The sequence below is a fragment of the Stylophora pistillata genome, chromosome 9 (assembly GCF_964205215.1).
Source record: "Stylophora pistillata chromosome 9, jaStyPist1.2, whole genome shotgun sequence".
Classification (NCBI taxonomy): Eukaryota; Metazoa; Cnidaria; class Anthozoa; order Scleractinia; family Pocilloporidae; genus Stylophora; species Stylophora pistillata.
The window spans coordinates 25,297,701-25,317,360 of NC_142527.1; the positions used below are offsets into that span (position 1 = coordinate 25,297,701).

The 19,660-nt window shown below is 40.4% G+C and overlaps 2 protein-coding genes across 9 annotated transcripts in view; both read left to right on the forward strand.

Moving 5' to 3' along the window:
- The window catches only part of LOC111337459 (uncharacterized), a 51,562-nt gene extending 39,404 nt beyond the window's left edge, over nt 1-12,158 (forward strand). For all 8 annotated transcript variants that reach the window (XM_088733057.1, XM_088733055.1, XM_088733058.1 and 5 more), the window contains 3 exons: nt 317-624; nt 4,213-4,694; nt 10,675-12,158. In XM_088733057.1, the coding sequence (XP_088589183.1) occupies nt 317-624; nt 4,213-4,694; nt 10,675-10,997 (1,113 nt within the window). In that variant the 3' untranslated portion in view covers nt 10,998-12,158. The remainder of the gene's footprint in view (nt 1-316; nt 625-4,212; nt 4,695-10,674) is intronic.
- Nucleotides 12,159-15,933: 3,775 nt separating this feature from the next.
- LOC111337463 (uncharacterized) lies at nt 15,934-18,420 on the forward strand. Its single transcript, XM_088733063.1, has 4 exons — nt 15,934-16,085; nt 16,258-16,389; nt 16,861-17,848; nt 18,046-18,420. Exons 1-4 carry the CDS (start codon nt 16,056-16,058, stop codon nt 18,384-18,386), a joined length of 1,491 nt encoding a protein of 496 aa, XP_088589189.1. The 5' UTR covers nt 15,934-16,055; the 3' UTR covers nt 18,387-18,420.
- Nucleotides 18,421-19,660: the final 1,240 nt, after the last annotated feature.

Consider the following 19,660-nt stretch of genomic DNA (forward strand, 5'->3'; position numbering starts at 1 on the left):
CGATGTAAATAAACTCAAGCGATGCTACAGTGTAAATGGAATTTAACTGATGAGTGGACCAACTTCTTGTCGGTCTACGAAACAGACCTGTATTAAAGTCCATATGTAACTTTATTGAGTAGAAAAACATTGTTATTACTGCTCCATTACTGTTGAGCACTATTCTGGATTTATCAGTGTGGAACTTACCAGAGGTTATATTTGTATATATGTAATATATATAGCTCCTCAGGAATTGTTTATAGAACAATGCGCACGGCTGTGGGTGAGTAAAATGTTTTCATTCATTCATTATTTGTGTGTTTCTTGTTGTTAGCCGATGTCAAGTCCTTGTAATCTAACCCAGCACTGGATTGAAGATGAGAATGGGTCACACTTGTGCATAGATTGTAGAACTTGCCCACCGGGAGAAGGTCTCTCAAAAGAGTGTGGTGGTTCTGAACTGTTGCCTTTTAATACCACGGTGACCTGTGTGCCATGCATCGCAGGGGTTTCGTTTTCCAGATATGAAGATTCGTCGAGTTGTACCCCTTGTTCTTCCTGCTCCCAAGGTCAGGCAGTGAACCAAAGCTGCTCAACAGAGTGGGATGTCAAGTGCTCAAAAAAATGCTTCAGCAAGCACAGGTACAAATTTATTCAAGTTAAAGGAGAGGCTGCTCGCCTCCCCCCTTCCCCCCCCCCCCTCAGCTGAGTACTTATTCACATACACCGTCTTTTTCCATTTTTTTCTTATTATCCCCGACGCGAATATGCCTCTGAGATGTTTTCTTATGTCTTTTTATAACCTTCGATACCTAGCTTTCTGGCTTGGAATGAATCGGTCTCATGATCACTTCATGTTGTGCTTCGTTTAGCACATACGTGACTAACGCTCTGATTTGATTTGCATAAGGGATAGTATGGTTTTATTGGTGGGGGGGGGGGGGGGAGACGTTTCAAAATTTTTCAAAATATCACTAACCGTGAAGCGGTAGGTGACTTCTGAGGACTTTCGAAATACCACGAGCCGTTGTTCATTCCAAGTACCCCGCAGATATCATGCTATTTCTTGTTCATACCACAAATAGAATCAAAGGGGGGTTTTCTCGACGCCGTTGTCCTCTTTAATGAATAAAAATATCATCTTCCACCAAACATGTCACGGTGGCCTGGCAGCTTCGTAATCTCGTGATGCGTCAAAGAAATCACATTGTCGCTGTTATGGACTTTCATGACTGGCTGCCAACTGAGGAGCCCTTTGGGCCACAACAACTAAATCAACACGTGACTTGGAGAGAGCTGTTCTAGAATACTAATTAAGGAAAAGTATTAGTTATGGTAAGAAAGCGGTGGAGTTGTGATCATTATTATAATATGACTATGGTTATCTTCGTTCTGGAGGAGACTGAGTGGAACATGGGAAAAAATTTTAAATCAAATATTGCTTGAGATGTTGATGGGAGCAACTTCAGAATACCCGGAAACTTTTGACCATTATGAATGGACTACTCCCGCGGTCCCGATATCCCGATGTCGAAAAATAAGATTAAAAAAAAGGACATTAAAACAAAACAGTTCTCCCGTTGTCCCGCTCTCCTGAAGTCCACGGATAATTAAAAGAGAGGGAAATTAAACAAGTGCTCTCGTAATTCCGCGCTCTCGAAGTCGAAGAATAATTAAAAGAAAGGGGCAGTTTAACTAGTGTTTGCACAGTCCTGCGCTAATCTTCTTTCGTTTTCTCGACTGAGAGATATTTCATTGCTATATATGAGTTAATTAGGGATCCCATTTTGAATTTTGTAGAAAAAACGAGGTAAGAATGACATTTGCAAGAATTGTGACGTCATCTACCTTACATACATGCATCCATACATACGTTAGTTGACCACTTCCCATGGGGGCTTTTCAGGGCCAATTCCCACCCATCCCACCCCAGAGGAGGTCATCCACTACACAGTAATCTCCTCACTTATTTTAAGACCATGAGTATCGATCCGGCCGGGGCTCGAACCCTCGACCTCCCGCACAACACAGTCCGGCGCTCTAACCAATTGAGCTAACCGGGTTCTTTCGTGAGGACTTTTTCGCAGTGATCGGTCGGAGTTAGAAAGGTCGCCAAGGAATCTTTCCTACCATTTGCAAGTTGAAACGTACATGTTTCGTGTAACACTCCTTCACTTCAGTTACAACGCACATAAAGTCAACTAAAGGCCTAATTTGGACTCATCACGTAACGCTCTCTCTTTTAACGCTGCGCAACGAGACCAAACAGCGACCTGCCCGTAGGCTATGATAATGCCGGCTTACTACCGCTTCTTCGTCAGAGACAGAGTTTTAATCATTATTCTGGCCGTAACGGGCCAGAATGAGAAATTTCGCTTGGTTTTTCATGTTCACGAAAATGCACAATAGACGTAACGTAACAGTTTTTATTAGCGCAAAGCGATGCGGCGGACATAGCGTGGATCATGGAAATCAATGAGGACTCTGGCGATTGGACCCTTCAGTAGACTACAAAAGAAGACGAGACAAATACACTCTGACAAAAAAAAAACATGCGGAAGCCACTGCTACATATCAAATGTATTTTTCAGTCGGCAAAACGTTTCACTCTCATCATTTCAAATATGTTACTCTGTTAGTCTTAGCTTAATTTTATTTTATGAATAAGTTATATCTGGTCCTACGTCCTGTAAATAGATTTCAATTCTAAAAATTATTAATTTTAACTTGTATCTTTTTAGTTACATGTTGAAGGTATTTTTTCTCAATTTTAGTTTTTATTTTCTGTTTTCTGTCAGTTATACCTGTAAACTAGCTGGTGAGTGTTTTTTTCTCACAAACTGAGCTAAGCGTATGGAGAAAATAAACTTGACTTAAAACACACAGTAGGCTTTCCTTTGCTGTAAAGCAGAAAATACTGAGAACGGCCACTAACCTCGTAATGCATACTGGTTGAGTGTGGTCCTTTAAACACGAAGGCGCGCTATAAAAGGAGAGGTGCCTCAGGTACCTCTGGACCATTTGTCAATCAACCGTCGTGCGATGTAGAACTCTAAGAGTCAAGTCAGCTTGAGCTATAGCTAATCCAAAGCAGTGAACAGCGGACGCATTCCTCACAATGTTTTCATCACAATACAAGAATTGAGGTCTGTATTTCATTTCTCCAATGGAAACTGTCTCTATTTGTGGCGGTAAATTTGAAATCGAAGTAGGTGGTTCTCACGTTACATCATTGCCACTATGCTGGTGCAGGTATACATCTCATTAGGGGCCGACCATTTAACTTTTGAGGGGGGCTGGGTGATTTTGAAAAAAAAATTCCTGCAAGGGCTTTTGGAAGAAAAAAATTGCATGTAGCCCAAATGTGACAGAAAAAATGTACCAAAAAATCGGAAAAATATCCTGCACAGCAGATTGCTAGAAAAAAAATTTCTTGATGACCAGAAATCACCCACCCCCCCCAAAAGTTAAATGGTCGGCCCCTTAGCTCCTTTTGTTCGTCTACCAGGCACCTAAGAAGGGACCTCTCTTTTTATAGCGCGCCTTCGTGTTTAATAAACTGAGTCCAAATGACCTTTTTGCAAAGCCCTCCACCTGTATTCATTCATTCATTCTTTTATTCACACTTATTCTACTAAAAATATAACAACGAGATAGAGAAAAAGTAGAAAACAAAAGAAGAGAGTTCTAACTATACATGAATTTACACAAAGCAGTGGAAAGAGTGTGTAGTAGCCAAAGAAGCCAAGCTTTCGAGTTGGCCACTACACTGTAGCCCCTCAAATGTCAATTATAGCATAAAATGCCGTTTCTATGTTCCTTTTTATCCCCATCCGCGTAACCTGGGTTTAAATGGGTTTGTTGTGATTTCAACAAAGTTGGCTTTGTTTTCCGGTTCTCCAAATGAAAGGGTCCTTCTCGAAAGCGAAATTTTTGTGCTAAATAATAGAACGATCTTTTATTGACCAAGCAAGTTCGGTCTCGACGGCTGGATCATAGATTCAAGTAGTTCAAATGCTGAGACAGATGCAGACTTTGGGAATAGTGAATGCTGATTTACTGTCAGTAATAAAAGCCATTAAAGCCAGTACAAATCTCTGATAACGGTTCTTGCTATATTAGTTGACAAGCAAGCGTTTTTTTAAAAGTTATTACTATGTATAATTAATTGCGTTTTTTAAGTTCGTGTACCGAATAACTAAGTCACTTTTAACAATCTTTACTGGTTAGGTATTATGATGAAGAAAAGGGAGGCTGTTTGAACTGTTCAAGATGCTGTGGTGATCATGCAGATTTGGTGGTAGCTGAGTGCAGAGAGAAGTTGGGAGCTGGCTCAAGTATGATCTGTTCATTCAACAGTAGTGTAAACCGCTGTTACAAAACATCTCAGCCAACGCACACTACCATCCAAAACAGCCTGACCCAGCCGACACCCACGGCCATCCTTGTTAGCCTCTCGCCCCCCAGGGTAGATGATCCTTCCAAACGGAAATTCCCTTGGATAGTCTTCGGGGTTAGCGTATCAAGTTCACTTGTTCTGTCGTTTGTGCTTACCGTTGTTTGGAAATTGTTTAAGAGACTGGCAAAGTTTCCGAAGAGCTCTAATCGTACTTCTGAAAAGGTAACGACTTGTGAGCTACCGTTAAAAGACCTGGTGGAGGAATTATCGTTAATAGTGCAGGATACATCGCCTGAAAGAAAAACGCTTGCTGGTAAGGATGTGAAGCTTATCTTTGAGTTCGTATTGACGAGAATAATTTTAAACATCGAGCTGAATTATATGCCTATGTACTTAATTTTCCGTTACGTACCTAGAAATCTTTTTATTCCGAATTTAAAGGCTTTTTCGGTGGATACGAGAGTCGTGTTTTTATAAGTACCACATTTATTTTGGTTGTAAGCTGTGGGATTAACCGATATTCTTCCGTCTTGCTTCGCAGCCTTTCTTGCACAATTTTTCTCCTCACATCATAGTCCATATTGGTAAGAGAAAAGTCATGATCTCCGTAGCTCCGTTTAGCCAATCAGAAAGCCAGAAACTTATTAACCGTGCTCCAGCTTTTACTAGGTTCCCTTATACTGTATTGATGACGAAAGAAATTTTTGGTAGTCTGTAATTTTTTGGCTGTTTGATTATCGTAGGTAAAAATTGGCAGCTACATAGGTCTGTAATACCTTTGCAGAAAAAATTAATCCTGTACTTTTCTGAGATAGCAGAAAACTCGTTGAAGTCACCGCTTCATATCTTAAACTGCGTTCGGTCTAACTGACACATATGTTCGCATAAATTTCTTTCTGAGGTACTTCGGTTTAAGGCAGAAAACCTGTACAGGTTTTTTCAGCGGCTGTAAACGGAAGAAGACCCCTAAACATACGATCATCGCGTTACAGCGCAAATCATGTGGCTATTGAGCGACTGAGTCGAAACGTGACATAGGAAGATGAAGCGAGATTCGGATATCTGCGTCTGAATTTGAAAACTTTTTTAACCTGTGTAGTGCCGTGTATAGCCGCCACTTTTAAACTTCCACTCGGCTTAACTAGTTGACCAGTGAGAACTTAAAGTATAAACTAAGCTAAATTAAAATAATAAACACACACACAAATACACACACACACATGCACAAACAAGAACTGCGACTGTTAGGAACAGTGAACAATGCCTTATTTCGTTTAGTTGTTACTGTTCTCGTTCTTGTTATTGTTCTTGTTGTGTATGACCTGAAATGACTTCACTAAATTACCCAAAAGGTACTTTGTACTCCTAGGTATCACGTAGATTCTTAGTAGTTAAATATAGCGATCCTGTACGCGCTCGTTTCGGTTGACGCCGTAGTTAAGCCTGGAGTTTAAGTGGAGTGATTCTTAGAATAAAGGAGCTGATTAACTTGGACACGTGTTAGTGCGTTTTCGACAAATTGGCGACCACGATGGGAGGGCTAAACGAGTATGGAAAATGAAGAGGCAGAGTTAAACACAAAAATTAAAACGTTAAAGTTTAGATTACAAAAGACAGACGAAATCCTCCAAAAGAATGATCGAGCGGCGTTAGAGAAACACAGAGCTTCTTTTGAGAGTGTGGTGACCGCAGTTACGACCCTGAAAGAGTCTATAGAGGAGAAGAAGTTTGCTGAAGGTGAGGATGAACAAGCCGTTCAAGAATGGGCGGAAGAATTTGAAGAATCGGTTGACGAGGCGGATAAATGCATGCGACAATTGGCAAGAAAAATAGAGCTGATCCATGGGAAATCTAAACATGAAGCCGTCGTCTTTGAGCACAAGCAAGCTATCGCGCTAGAGAACGAAAAGATCGAGCAACAACGAGAGGAGAAAGAGCGTGCGTACGCAGGAGCGACTAACGATGTCGTTAAAATGCCGAAGCTTATAATGACTAAATTCGATGGAACACCTTAAGATTGGATGCATTTTTGGGGTCAGTTTGAGACGCAGATTGACAAGTCATCTGCTTCAGAAGTAACAAAGTTTTCGTATTTGAAAGTATTACTGGTTGTGAAGGTCCGAAATCTGATCGACGGACTTCCGTTCACGGCTGAAGGCTATCAAAAGGCTAAAGATTTACTCGCGCGACGCTATGGCAAGACCAGTGAAGTTGTGGGAAGTTACGTTCGGAGCATACTCGAGCTGCCGACGATCAAAGAGAGAGAGGTGAGGAAGATTCACGAATTCTACGAGGTCCTGCTATTCAACATCGAATCCTTGCGGACTTTGGGAAGCCTAGACAAGTTGGATGCTATTTCACACCGTGGGTTAGCGTGCTACTGTAGTAGAAGATACACCAAGAAAGATAGCGTCCACGGGATCTACCAGTTGTTTTGAACTAATTTTAATGCGTAATTCCACACAAGCTAGCTAGTCAACTAAAAGCAAACGAATACACGTGAGTCGACTAAGCACCATTCTTTCAAAAATCACAATTCTTTAGGAACAGATACTCGATTAAAAACTTCCTCTCTATATTTTAGATATAATTACAATTCTGTAAGGCGCAATCCCGTTTAAGACAGGCTATTTTCTATTTGTAGAGACACGATCACACTGCTTCAATAACAGAATTCTCTACTTTTTTGATTTCCGATTGATTTCCCCCGATCACGTAGCTAAAGGGCTCGCTCTCATCTCATTCAGCCTTGGCCCAGCGCTAATGTGGTTAAAGGATTATATTCGATGACAAAGGAAAACAGACGCGCGTTTGCTGTCTTAGCCACAAGTATCTAAAATTAAGCATTTGTCAACGGCGTGCAAAACAGATGCCACAGTAAGATTTACGTTTGACAAACTGGGGGTCATAAAGAATGAACTTGCGATGATTGATGAGCAATGGCGCGAGTGCTCTTTTACGCAGTTCCTGGAAGCGCTGGAGAAATGGACTTTGAATAATCCGCTCTCCAAAGCTCCAAGATCCAAGAATATGGGAGGTCGTCAAGAGAAGAGCGAAAATTCGAGGCTATTTTACTCCCCAAGTGGCGATCGCGACGCGACGACTTCCCGCGGTTGTTTGTTTTGCAAAAGCTCTGATCACAATGCAATCAATTGTGATAAGATCGTGAATTTGGCGGAGAGAAAAAAAGATCTTTCTGGAGAAGCGTCTATACTTTAACTGCACAGGATCAAAGCACAGAGCGAAAGACTGCAAAAGCAAATCGACTAGCCGAAATTGACGAAACTGTAACTCTCGGCATCACATGTCATTATGCGACAAATCGAACACAAGTGAGCCTGGAGTGACAGCAAATAGCGTCGGAAATACTGTGGTAATTCAGCCTGTTGTCGTGTTGAAGATTGGTGGATTCAAGTTCAGAGCATTACTGGACAGCGGCGCAAGCCATTCGTACATTTCATCAACCGCAATTGATTTAATAAAGGTACGCCCTAAGTCTACAGGTTTACGAGAAATCGCCATGCTGACAGGAATCGCAACAAGAACCAAGCCAGTATTTGATGTGGTCATAAGTTCCGTCGCCAGCGATTTTAAGCTCGACGTGGACATTACGAAAGTAAACAAGAAAGAGTTATTGGTCCTGGAGAATCCTGGCTACAAGCACTTAATTGAAGCAAATCTACACCTCAAGGGAGTACGAATGGATGATGAAGACACGAAGCAAATGCTACCCGTTCACATCACATTGGGAGCCAATGACTTTGCCAAAATACGCACTGGGGAGCGGCTGAGAGTAGGACGCCGGGGAGATCCTGTTGCTGAGTTCACCAGATTTGGATGGACAATTATGTCGCCTGGGGTTTGATAGTGGCTTATCGCCTGCCCTGTTGGCTGTAAACTCTAATGCTGACTATGAGAAGTTGTGCGCTATTGACGTATTAGGGCTGGCGGACTCTGCAACCGGAGATCAGAGTGCTGTTTATGATGAGTTCAAGGAATAGTTAGTTCGTTCTCCGGAAGGATGGTACGAAACTAGGCTACCTTGGAAGGGAAACTGCCCTCCTTTGCCAAACAACTGGGAAGGAAGATTACGCAGATTAAACACTCTTGTACGGAAGCTGAGGAAGACTGACCTGCTAGATGAGTATGACGCTGTAATCAGAGAACAGCTGGAAGAAGGTACATTGGAGCGAGCACCTGTTGAAGTTACTGGAAGAGAGTTCTTTCTACCCCATCGTGCTGTTGTAAGAAGAAATGCTAAGACAACGAAACTGCGAGTGGTGTACGACGCGTCTGCGTGTGCGCAAGAGAAAGCCCCGTCGTTGAACGATTGCCTCCATGCTGGACCTCCATCACAAAACAAGCTGTGGAGTGTCGTTGTTCGAAACCGATTCCATTCTGTGGTAGTGGTTGGCGACGTTCGTCGTGCATTCCGGCAAGTGCGAATCCGAGAAACCGAGAGAGATGCCCTACGATTCCACTGGATCGCGGACAAGACAGCCAAGCAAGTTGAAACGCTGCGTCTCACTAGAGTGGTTTTTGGTCTTGCCCCTTCGCCATTCCTTCTCAATGGAGTGATCCAGCAACATCTAGAGAATCTGTTGTCCACATATCCTGATGCTGTGAAAGAGATCCTTAAACACGAAGGCGCGCTATAAAAGAAGAGGTCCCTTAGGTGCCCGGTAGACGAATAAAAGGAGCTAATGAGATATTTACTTCCACCAGCATGGTGGTAATGATGTAACGTACGAACCACCTACTTTGATCTCAAATTTACCGTCACAAATAAAGACAGTTTCCATTGGAGAAAGGAAATACAAATCTCAAAAATTCTTGTATTGTGACGAAGACTTAAAACAATTTTGAGGAATGCGCCCGCTGTTCACTGCTTTGGATTAGCTATAGCTCAAGCGGACTTGACTCTTAGAGTTATATATCACACGATGGTTGATTGACAAATGGTCCAGAGGTACCTGAGGCACCTCTCCTTTTATAGCGCGCCTTCGTGTTTAAGAGCCTGTACGTGGACGACCTGCTCTCTGGAGGGCCTACAATCGAAAAGGCGAAACAGCTAAAACGAGAAACTACCGAGATCTTCGCTGATGCCAAGTTCGAACTGCACAAGTGGCATTCGAACAGAAAAGAGCTTCAGACAGCCTGTGAAGACTACGAGCCACCATTCGCCAAGGAGCAGTTAGAGAACACACCGGCAAAGGGAGAATGTAAACTCGTAAGCGTTGGTTGGGACAAGTTCGAAGATACTCTGTATGTGTGTTTTCCAGCCACACCAGCCGAGCAAACGAGGCATGGTATTCTGACCAACTTGGCTAAAGTGTACGACCCACTTGGAGTGGTGTCACCTGTCATGCTGGGAGACCATGAAGAAATGGAGAAAGTGGGAGAGAAGTCTACCTGAGGCAGTGTCAGTGAGACGCAGTATTCCTCTCTACCAAGAAGAAATTGACGAGATTCAGCTCCATGCTAGCGGTCGGGGAGTGTGTGCACAGTTTACGCCGTGGTCAAGTGGTGGAGTTTCTAAGATTACATTTATTATCACGGGAAAATTGTATATCAGGGCTAAGAGAATGAAGGTCTTGCAGGAGCTCCATCCAATATGAATAGCACAAGTTTGAGCTCTTACTGATATCAAAGCCTCTAGTGATAACGTTGAATTGCTGTGGCAGTAATTTAAATTTCAGAGTGCTTGCAAAGTTCATTTGTCCTCTTAGCCCTTAGTTATACAAAACGTGCATTGAATCTCATTTATTTGGGAAAAAATATTTTGAGTAAAGATATATAATAGTAGAGAAGTATAGTGAGTAAAACGAGCATATTGAAAGTATTCAGTCTAGTTACAGAACCTTTTAGCCAATATATTCCGTGCATATGTATTAAAAAAAAAAGTGAATAAATAAAATAAATAATTATCTAATTTTAATGTGGCACCACACTTAGCTACAAGCTACTTTCCAGCAGGAGGCCCACAATAAACAACAGAACAAATTATTCAAATTGAACATAAATTGTTAAGAATCCCAACTGGCCGGAGGCAAACCAGTTGGCTATTTACAAGCGTGGACGAGGATTTGAACTCGGAGCTACCGTGAAACAAATCCAGGGAGTGGCCAGAGCGGGACTCGAACCCGGGAGCAGCGGATTACGAGTCCGACGCGCTGACCACTCGTCCACGCTGCCTCTTTAAACGTATATTGTTCTGATTCATCTTTGTTTCAGATTCCAATTCGTTCATCACATTCTTCAACGTATATTGTTCTGATTCATCTTTGTTTCAGATTCCAAGCCTCTAAGAGACTTATTAAACTCTAGTGAACTGGAAGAAATCTGCGAACTTTTAGACGCACCCGTCTGTGGAAAACTTCCCTATGAGGCAATTTCTCGTTGGTATGGTGCCAGCCACACCAGATTAAAAACGAGGTTTCGGTATGGAAAATCACAAGCAGTAATTGCATGGTTGGTGGCTGAAAGGCCAGAACTGACGGTTGGGGAGTTTGCTACTGTGGTGAAGGAAAAAGCAAGGAGAACTGATGCTGCTGATAAGTTAAAAGCATTTGATGCAAAGGCCACAATAGAACTGACATGTGAGATGCATATTTAGTTGCTATTTGATATATCTTAACTGAATATTTCATCGTAAAATTTCTTTGAGTTTCATTGGGATCAAGTTGAAAATGCCCACGTGAGGGTGTTGGTAATTCTATTCCTCATGATCAGGACCTCTATGTATGCGCCCATGCACTTACCTAACTGACATTTTTGGCAGAATATATTTTGCTTCCTTTTTGTAGGCAGAATCTCCGCCTGGATTTGAGCTCAGCTGAGATTTGATCAGTTACTTAAAGGAGCGCTCTTATGAAACCGCCCTATAATTTGAAAACCCAAAAAACTCAGTTATTTTATTATAATATGAATTTTTAGCGATTAGTAAAGCCTTTTCATTAATAATTTTTTAGTTGAAAGTCAATTCTAGGGCGAGAAATTCCGATTTGAAACCGTTCCGCCATTAATTTTCGTAATCACTTGCCAGACTCAAGAAGACTGGCGCGAGTTTGGAGCGTGACGTAGACTACTCATTTGACGCGCCGTGCTCGTGGCTAATTTTCAAAAACAGTATTTTGATCGTATATATTGCTTTTATAACACTAAGACTAAGGCTATTTCACTATATTTCACGAGGTTTCCCTATAAATATATAATGACGCCAACAGTGTTTGAGTAATTAACGCCTAATTGTAAGATGATTTTAAAAGTAACAGCTTTTCAATTGAACCGGCATTTGTAATTGTCTGACGTCAAATGAATTCAATGTTTGATACTCCTTCATCCATAAATTGTGTGTACTTATACATTCAATAGATCATTAATAGCATGATTTTCATGCAGCTAATGTGCTACCTGTAGAAATGAGTAGATGAAGACTTGTACCAGTTTCTTTTTTTTTATCTTGATGGGGGGGGGGGGTACTCGCATATATGGGCCATATAGGTACGTGCCTCGGAATAGGGTAAGGGTTTTGCGGTTCTCGGTACTTAAATAGGGTATCTTTTTTTACCCTTTTGTTTTATGTCCATGGTGTGGTCCTTAGATAGGGCAGCTTAATTGTATTATCTAATACTGGAGTGTGAAAACACCAGCCTAAACGCACGATTTCATGGTTATGATTGCATTTTATTAAACTAGGCTTATTCTAGTATTATATGCTTGATGCAATATACATCCAGTGTTACAGAGAAGAAATAAAGTTTTCCTTTTCATACTAGTAATAATTTTGTTTTCCCCTTGAATAAGGTGTCATTTTTCGGATTTGGGCCTTAAAAAGGGTATCAGTTTTCGCTTTCTTAGTCCTTGATTAGGGTTAGGGTTCAGACAGCAGAGTGACAATAACTCTCCAAAAAGAAACAACAACTTTGAGTTTAAATTTACAAGACATGTTTCGACATTCTCATGTCATCTTCAGTTGCAAATGAGCACTTAACTGTTGTACATTTGAATTTATATTAAGGTACGTTACACACTACGTGTCAGGGCTTACGTTACATTTGAATGTTAAAAACGCGAAAAATGTAAATAGCGCGCGCTTGACTAGATCAAAAAATAAATAAATAAATAATGAAAATAAATTAAAAGACCAAGCAACAACATAATTAAAAGGAAAGAGACAATTCTAGATGTTTCAATTGCTGATTAAGGATAGGTTTTTCCCACTTAATATGCAATGCCTCTTTGATCTTAATTTGGTATTTTGAAGCGGCAGAATCTAAGATCGTGAAACATTCAGTATCACAAGAGTCAAGACAAGCCCTTGACGATTGCAGGTGCTTGTAAATATGCGAAGTTTTGTCCGACAAGAGGTGCTCACGAACTTAAGATAAACGTCGCTGACCTAAAAACGCTTTTTACCTTCGCAACAGCTGAGACTGGTTTCTTGTTTAAGGGTGTGTTTTATGATCAAATAGATGGGGTTGCCATGGGGTCCCCACTTGCTCCAGTACTTGCAAACCTCTTTATGGGACATCATGAAAAAAACTGGCTAGATAACTATTCATTCTCTGAAGTTCTGTTCTACAGACGCTATGTTGATGACACCTTTTGTTTGTTCAAAAGCGAGGAGGACGCGCTCGTGTTCTTTGATTATATCAACGCCAGGCATCCTAGTATTCGTTTCACAATGGAAAGGGAAATTGATAAGAAATTATCGTTTCTAGACATATTGTTAGACAACAATCATACATCCATCGTTACCAGTGTATATCGCAAGAAGACGTTTACTGGTCTTCTTACTAATTATTTCAGCTTTGCCCCCTGATTTACAAATTAGGTTTAGTCAGAACGTTGATTGACAGAGCATATAAGATCAATAATTCCTGGGTTGGTTTTCATCTGGATGTCAAGAAACTTATTTTCTTGCTACGGAAAAATTGTTTTCCATCTTGGGTCATAGACAAGATCATTTACAGGTATCTAGCGAAGAAAAATAATCCTTCTCCTACTGGGCAGAACGCCTCTTCTAACTCCGGTAAACCTTCTGCGCACTATTATAAACTTCCCTATGTTGGTCGGTTTTCGAACATCGCTCAGACTAAGTTAAGACAACTGCTCAAAGGTTATTGTAGAGCTGATTTAGATGTTAAGTTAGTCTTCAGTACATTTAAACTCAGAAACATGTTCAGTGTGAAAGATTCAGTACCGCTAGGTCTACGTTCGCGTGTCATATATAAATTTTCATGTGCTGACTGTAATGTCAGTTATATTGGTGAGACCACTCGCCACATTTGTACACGAGTTCGTGAGCACCTCTTGTCGGACAAAACTTCGCATATTTAGAAGCACCTGCAATCGTCAAGGGCTTGTCTTGACTCTTGTGATACTGAATGTTTCACGATCTTAGATTCTGCCGCTTCAAAATACCAAATTAAGATCAAAGAGGCATTGCATATTAAGTGGGAAAAACCTATCCTTAATCAGCAATTGAAACATCTAGAATTGTCTCTTTCCTTTTAATTATGTTGTTCCTTGGTCTTTTAATTTATTTTTATTATTTATTTATTTATTTTTTGATCTAGTCAAGCGCGCGCTATTTACATTTTTCGCGTTTTTAACATTCAAATGTAACGTAAGCCCTGACACGTAGTGTATAACGTACCTTAATATAAATTCAAATGTACAACAGTTAAGTGCTCATTTGCAACTGAAGATGACATGAGAATGTCGAAACATGTCTTGTAAATTTAAACTCAAAGTTGTTGTTTCTTTTTGGAGAGTTATTGTCACTCTGCTGTCTGAACCCTAACCCTAATCAAGGACTAAGAAAGCGAAAACTGATACCCTTTTTAAGGCCCAAAGCCGAAAAATGACACCCTATTCAAGGAGAAAACAAAATTATTAACTAGTATGAAAAGGAAAACTTTATTTCTTCTCTGTAACACTGGATGTATATTGCATCAAGCATATAATACTAGAATAAGCCTAGTTTAATAATATACAATCATAACCATGAAATCGTGCGTTTAGGCTGGTGTTTTCACACTCCAGTATTAGATAATACAATTAAGCTGCCCTATCTAAGGACCACACCATGGACAAAAAACAAAAGGGTAAAAAAAGAACCCTATTTAAGGACCGAGAACCGCAAAACCCTTACCCTATTCCGAGGCACGTACCTAAAGTTGTTGTTTCTTTTTTGAGGGTTAGGGTTCACTGAAGAACCTTCGCGGTACACCCCTATCCAAAATTCGCGCGAGTACCCCCCCTCCCCGGGATCTTGAATACCTGATGTCAGTTAACGTGGCACATCTGCCAAATTAAAGCCTGGTTCACATGATGTCGGGGATTTCTTACGGCCCCATACGTTGGTACACTCAACAATCAAGAGGACTGTATACTTTTCTTTTGCTACGGTTCCTCTTTAATTTGTTCGCAGTAGACCTTGTAAAATGTTGATTGCGAGTTGCTGCAGTTTGAAGCCCTTTTCTTTCTAATTTTGAGAGCTTTACTTTTACCGACAGTTTCGTCAACCTTTGCTTATAAATTTCTCAGTCGTTCTTTATGCTAGAGTCACTTTCCTATACAAGATTTTACGATTAGGTACTGAACGTGAGTAAATATAGCATACAAGTAGATGAAAAAAATATTTACAGTATGATGTAATACAAAATCGGGTACTAATTGCAACGTGACACCGAACATTAAAGGTGTGAAATAAAATGCTAGAAAAGTGTTATAATGCTTCTTTGAGTTTTAAATCAATTGAGTTGTTAACAAAATCCAGAATACTAAAGCAAGAAAGGGAGTATTTGTTCTTACAAGAAGGAGATTTGTTGAAATGCTTAAAAATATGCGAGTTTTTATCGCTTTCCGGCCGTGTGCTCCTTTATCCTAGTAGAGAAATGTGGCGGCTAGTTTCGCCAATATAACGGGAATTACATCGATCCCGCACAAGAAAATTGATAAACTACCATGGATTTTAGAGCATCAGGAGTACGATCTTTAACACTGAACATGTTTTTAATTTTAAAAGAAGTGAAAACTAGTTTGTTTAAAAAGACATATCTTAAGTTACATTAGCAGTTGGGAGCTAAGTCTAAGAATACATAAGACATATAATAGATAGTTAAAACTACACAAGGCATACTATATACAAATAATAGAAAGATCAAACAGTATATTAAAAAATAAGCCTATTTACAAAAATATTTTTAAATAATCTGTCAATCTTTATATCTGGGCGATGAGCACTTTTGTTTCTGAGTTGGTATTTTGTTTCTTTCTTCTTCGGAATGATGTTACTAAGCGGGCAATCGGGATCCACTGAGCGTACCTTTAAAATCTTCTTATCTGCCTTTTCTAATAGTTCTCGAATGTCCATTCTCTTTGATGTGTATAAATGCGAGGTACATTTAGATCTTATATCCCCTGGCGGACTGAATGAATATCGATGGCAAAGGCTGCGAAGTGAAAAAAAAAAAAAAATCAGTGGTTCATTTAAACCTAAATATAAACGTTACGCCCCAATAGGTTATTCCCCTGCGGATTGCATCATCAAAAACTGGTTTCAAACCAGTTCGTATTACTCGTGTCAGCAAATTAGTGACAAGTATTGTGATTTTGCCAGCTGTATTTCTGACTACATCAGTGGGGCAATCTAACAACTGAAGTCATGAATTGTTCATCAGGTCGAAACAAAAAGGTGAATTTATATGACTTTGTCATGTGTTTATTATTCTATCATGCTTCTAATTATCAGTTACCCGTAATGAAATACTTTCCTAACAATGTACGTGACATTGTTATTCAAAGTACCATAGTGTAGCCCAAATCTTTTCAAGTTGTTTAATAAACAAAGCTGTCTTCTCTTTTAGAGAATTTGCTGCCTTGAACCGAAATACTTAGCGGAAAAATACCCAGATTATTCAAGTGGCTTTCTAAAAAAGACGCACTCATCCATGGGATGCGACAGAATTTTGACAACGACTTTATTTCTCGCTGCGTTGGTAAGTTCGTGTTTGGTTTGTTTTACAAACGATCAGTTTTTCAAAGTTCAGTTATAGCGTTTATGTGAAGGATGTTTCTTTGTCATAATTTATGTTCAATCAAGGGCTAACAGCTATGATAAAAGCCTTTGAGAAGGCTTAGTTCTCCACCGCTTGACAACCTAAGCGCATCGTGACGAGAGTATCTGCGCAGGCGTGCAGATTCTTTCATCGCCTGTGACGTCTATCCCACAACACTCTCGAATAACGCCATCGCACAATATGGGAATCTTATAATTTTTCCCTAAAGTGAAACTTGAGCGGCACGGGGTCATTTGTTATCTGCCATTCGGACGACTTGCATGGAGAAATTTACTAACCATGCACTCTCAAACACGAGGAGCTGATTTGTAAAACTTTAGAGAACGGATTAAGGATACTCTTTTGAAAATAATTATTAAAGCATTTTATCACAATTTTTTTTGGTTTTAGTTGCAAGCACACACTGGAAGTTGCAGTATTTGTAAATATGGTGAAATCACCTACCGAAGCAATCAAGCGGGACAGAAGGACAAATGTGGCCCATGTATTGATTGCCCAGATGGAATGGAACCATCAATTGCATGTGGAAGTGTCGCCGAGTATGGGACGCTTTTAGACTGTGTAGCGTGCAGGGAGGGAACCTATTCAGACACATATGGGAAAGAACAATGCAAACCGTGTTCCTTATGCTCTGCCGGACGCACAGTGACTCGGAACTGCTCTACGACTTTGAACAGCGATTGTGGTTCTTGTAAACATGGTTATTACGAGAAAGAGGTCGTTGAGGGTCTCATATACGATTGCGAGCCGTGTTCTGACTGCTGTTGGGACAATAAAGACGAATTTGAGGAGCAGTGTAAAGCTCAAGGACTTCCGCGGCACCGAAGATGTAAACTAAGAAACGCAGACAGTGGCTGTCAAAGGGATCGTTTGACGATAAAATTAACTCCAAGCCCAACGACCTCCCAACGAAAGTCTACATCAGAGCAAAGAAGAGATAAACTGAAATCTGCAGACAAAATGACACTGTGGTCTTCATCAACAACACAGCGGTCGTTTATTAGCAGTATTGCTACGAATGCAAGTGCGGCATTCACTTCTTTTTTCCAGGCGTCAATTGCGTTACAGCGACAAAGAAAAAAGACTTCTAATGAAGGTCGTGGAAAAAGGAAACCAACTTTAAGCGACATCAAGAGACCCATATCTGTTTCAATCAACAGCGGCGACTTAAAGGGTCGCGTTATCAAGGCAGTTATTGGTATCTTGGCAGCTTTGATCCTTGTTGTTTGCATCATTAAAAGAAAAACGATAGCGAACTTTTTCAAATGGGTGCGGTGTCGACCTATCTGCAGATCAAGCGACGCTGAACACGGCGTAAACACAGAAAGCGTTATATTAGATGACATCAAAACACCGACAAATGTTGAACGACTTGGAGGTTGGTAGTTACATTATGACATTAGGTAGCTCACTTTTTCCCTAAAGGTATATTCAACTTAGAAATAGCTATTTGAGCGGAATATATGATATATTCCATTCTGTTATTTCTGGAGATGGATAGTACAGTGAAGAGATGTTTGCAACGCTCAAGTTCTCATTCAGCCTCACTTTCTTTACTTTTTTTTTTTTTTGCAGTACTTATATTCATGAAAGATTTGAGGTCCCTTTCATCAGAGACATATGAAAAAGTATGGAAACGACTGGACAAAAAGCCGGACAAAACAAAGAAGGGCGACTACAAAACTGTGGCATCAGAGTTTTTGTTTGAAAAAGAGGACATATGGGAACTTGAGAAGGAACTTCACTCGTATAGATCAGGAAGTCCTTCTAAAGAGCTCTTAGAAAGCCTTGAGGCTAAAAGGCCTAATCTAACCGTATTAGAGTTTATTAAAGTTTTGCAGAAGTCTAATATACATAGGAAAGATATCATTGAGCTGTTAAAAAGTTATCTATACACACCATGTGAGACGTCCTAAGTTAATGAATAAAGGCTGATAGTTTCGAAAGAAACTGTTTGGGGCTGCGTCGGGAGTAACGATATAATTTGGATATTTCAACAAAGTTGAAATGGTAAATTGGCCACCGTAATGATTACAAAAGCTGACGTATCGAGCGTTAGCCCTTCGTCGGAGCGAATTGAGGAATTGTGGGTTGTGTGTGCTTTTAAAGGCAGAAAATGGAGCTACGTTATTGGTGGGAGCATGGCAACGATAAAAACATGAATAAATTTGTGGAATGAAAAGCGTTCGTTGATCCCTCTGGGATTTAGACTACCGGTTTGAAAGATGAGCTTTTGTTCAAGATTTTTACGGCTTTCCGTGCCACCTGTGCGGTCTTTCCTTGCACTTAGGTGGCACGGAAAGCCGTAAAAATCTTGAACAAAAGCTCATCTTTCAAACCGGTAGTCTAAATCCCAGAGGGATCAACGAACGCTTTTCATTCCACTAATTTATTCATGTTTTTCTCGTTGCCATGCTCCCACCAATAACGTAGCTCCATTTTCTGCCTTTAAAAGCACACACAACCCACAATTCCTCTATTCGCTCCGACGAAGGGCTAACGCTCGAAGCGTCAGCTTTTGTAATCATTACGGTGGCCAATTTACCATTTCAACTTTGTTGATATAGCCAAATTACTAAGTTAATGAAGGCGTAAAAGAGGCCTGGCTAAGTGTTTCTAGCAGAGGCAGGTGAAGCTAACGGCGGCCTTAGAAACTAAGCTTGCCTTGTCACGCGAAATGGACACGATCACGCTACGTATTATGAACTGAAGATATCTACACGTACAGGCAATCAATATACATTTGGAAACTACAGGGAATTGATAATTATCATATTTTTTTAACCAAAGTAGTATAAAGAAGAAACAGATCTTCGCTCCATAAATTTTGTAAGGTGATCAGACTCGCTCATGTGAGACGCTTCCTGCCTTCAGTTAACAAACTGCATTCCGTTTCTACCCAGACTCATATTGTCATAAGAAAATACCCAGACACGAAGGACAAATCAGAAGCGTTTTGCTTTATGAAGTAATGGCATCGACATTTCCCCGGACGAAACTCACAAAGTACTCTAAACGACAAAACAAAACAAAACGAAACAAAGAACGAATGGTGGATCAATCGTTCTCTCCGGTTTGATCCTGAATGTCAATTCGTTTTCATTCCTTTTCCTATTCCTCCATCCTTTGCAAGATCAACCTTAGCTATCAGATTGTTACCAAAATGGGAATCTTTCCCTTTGGATATATA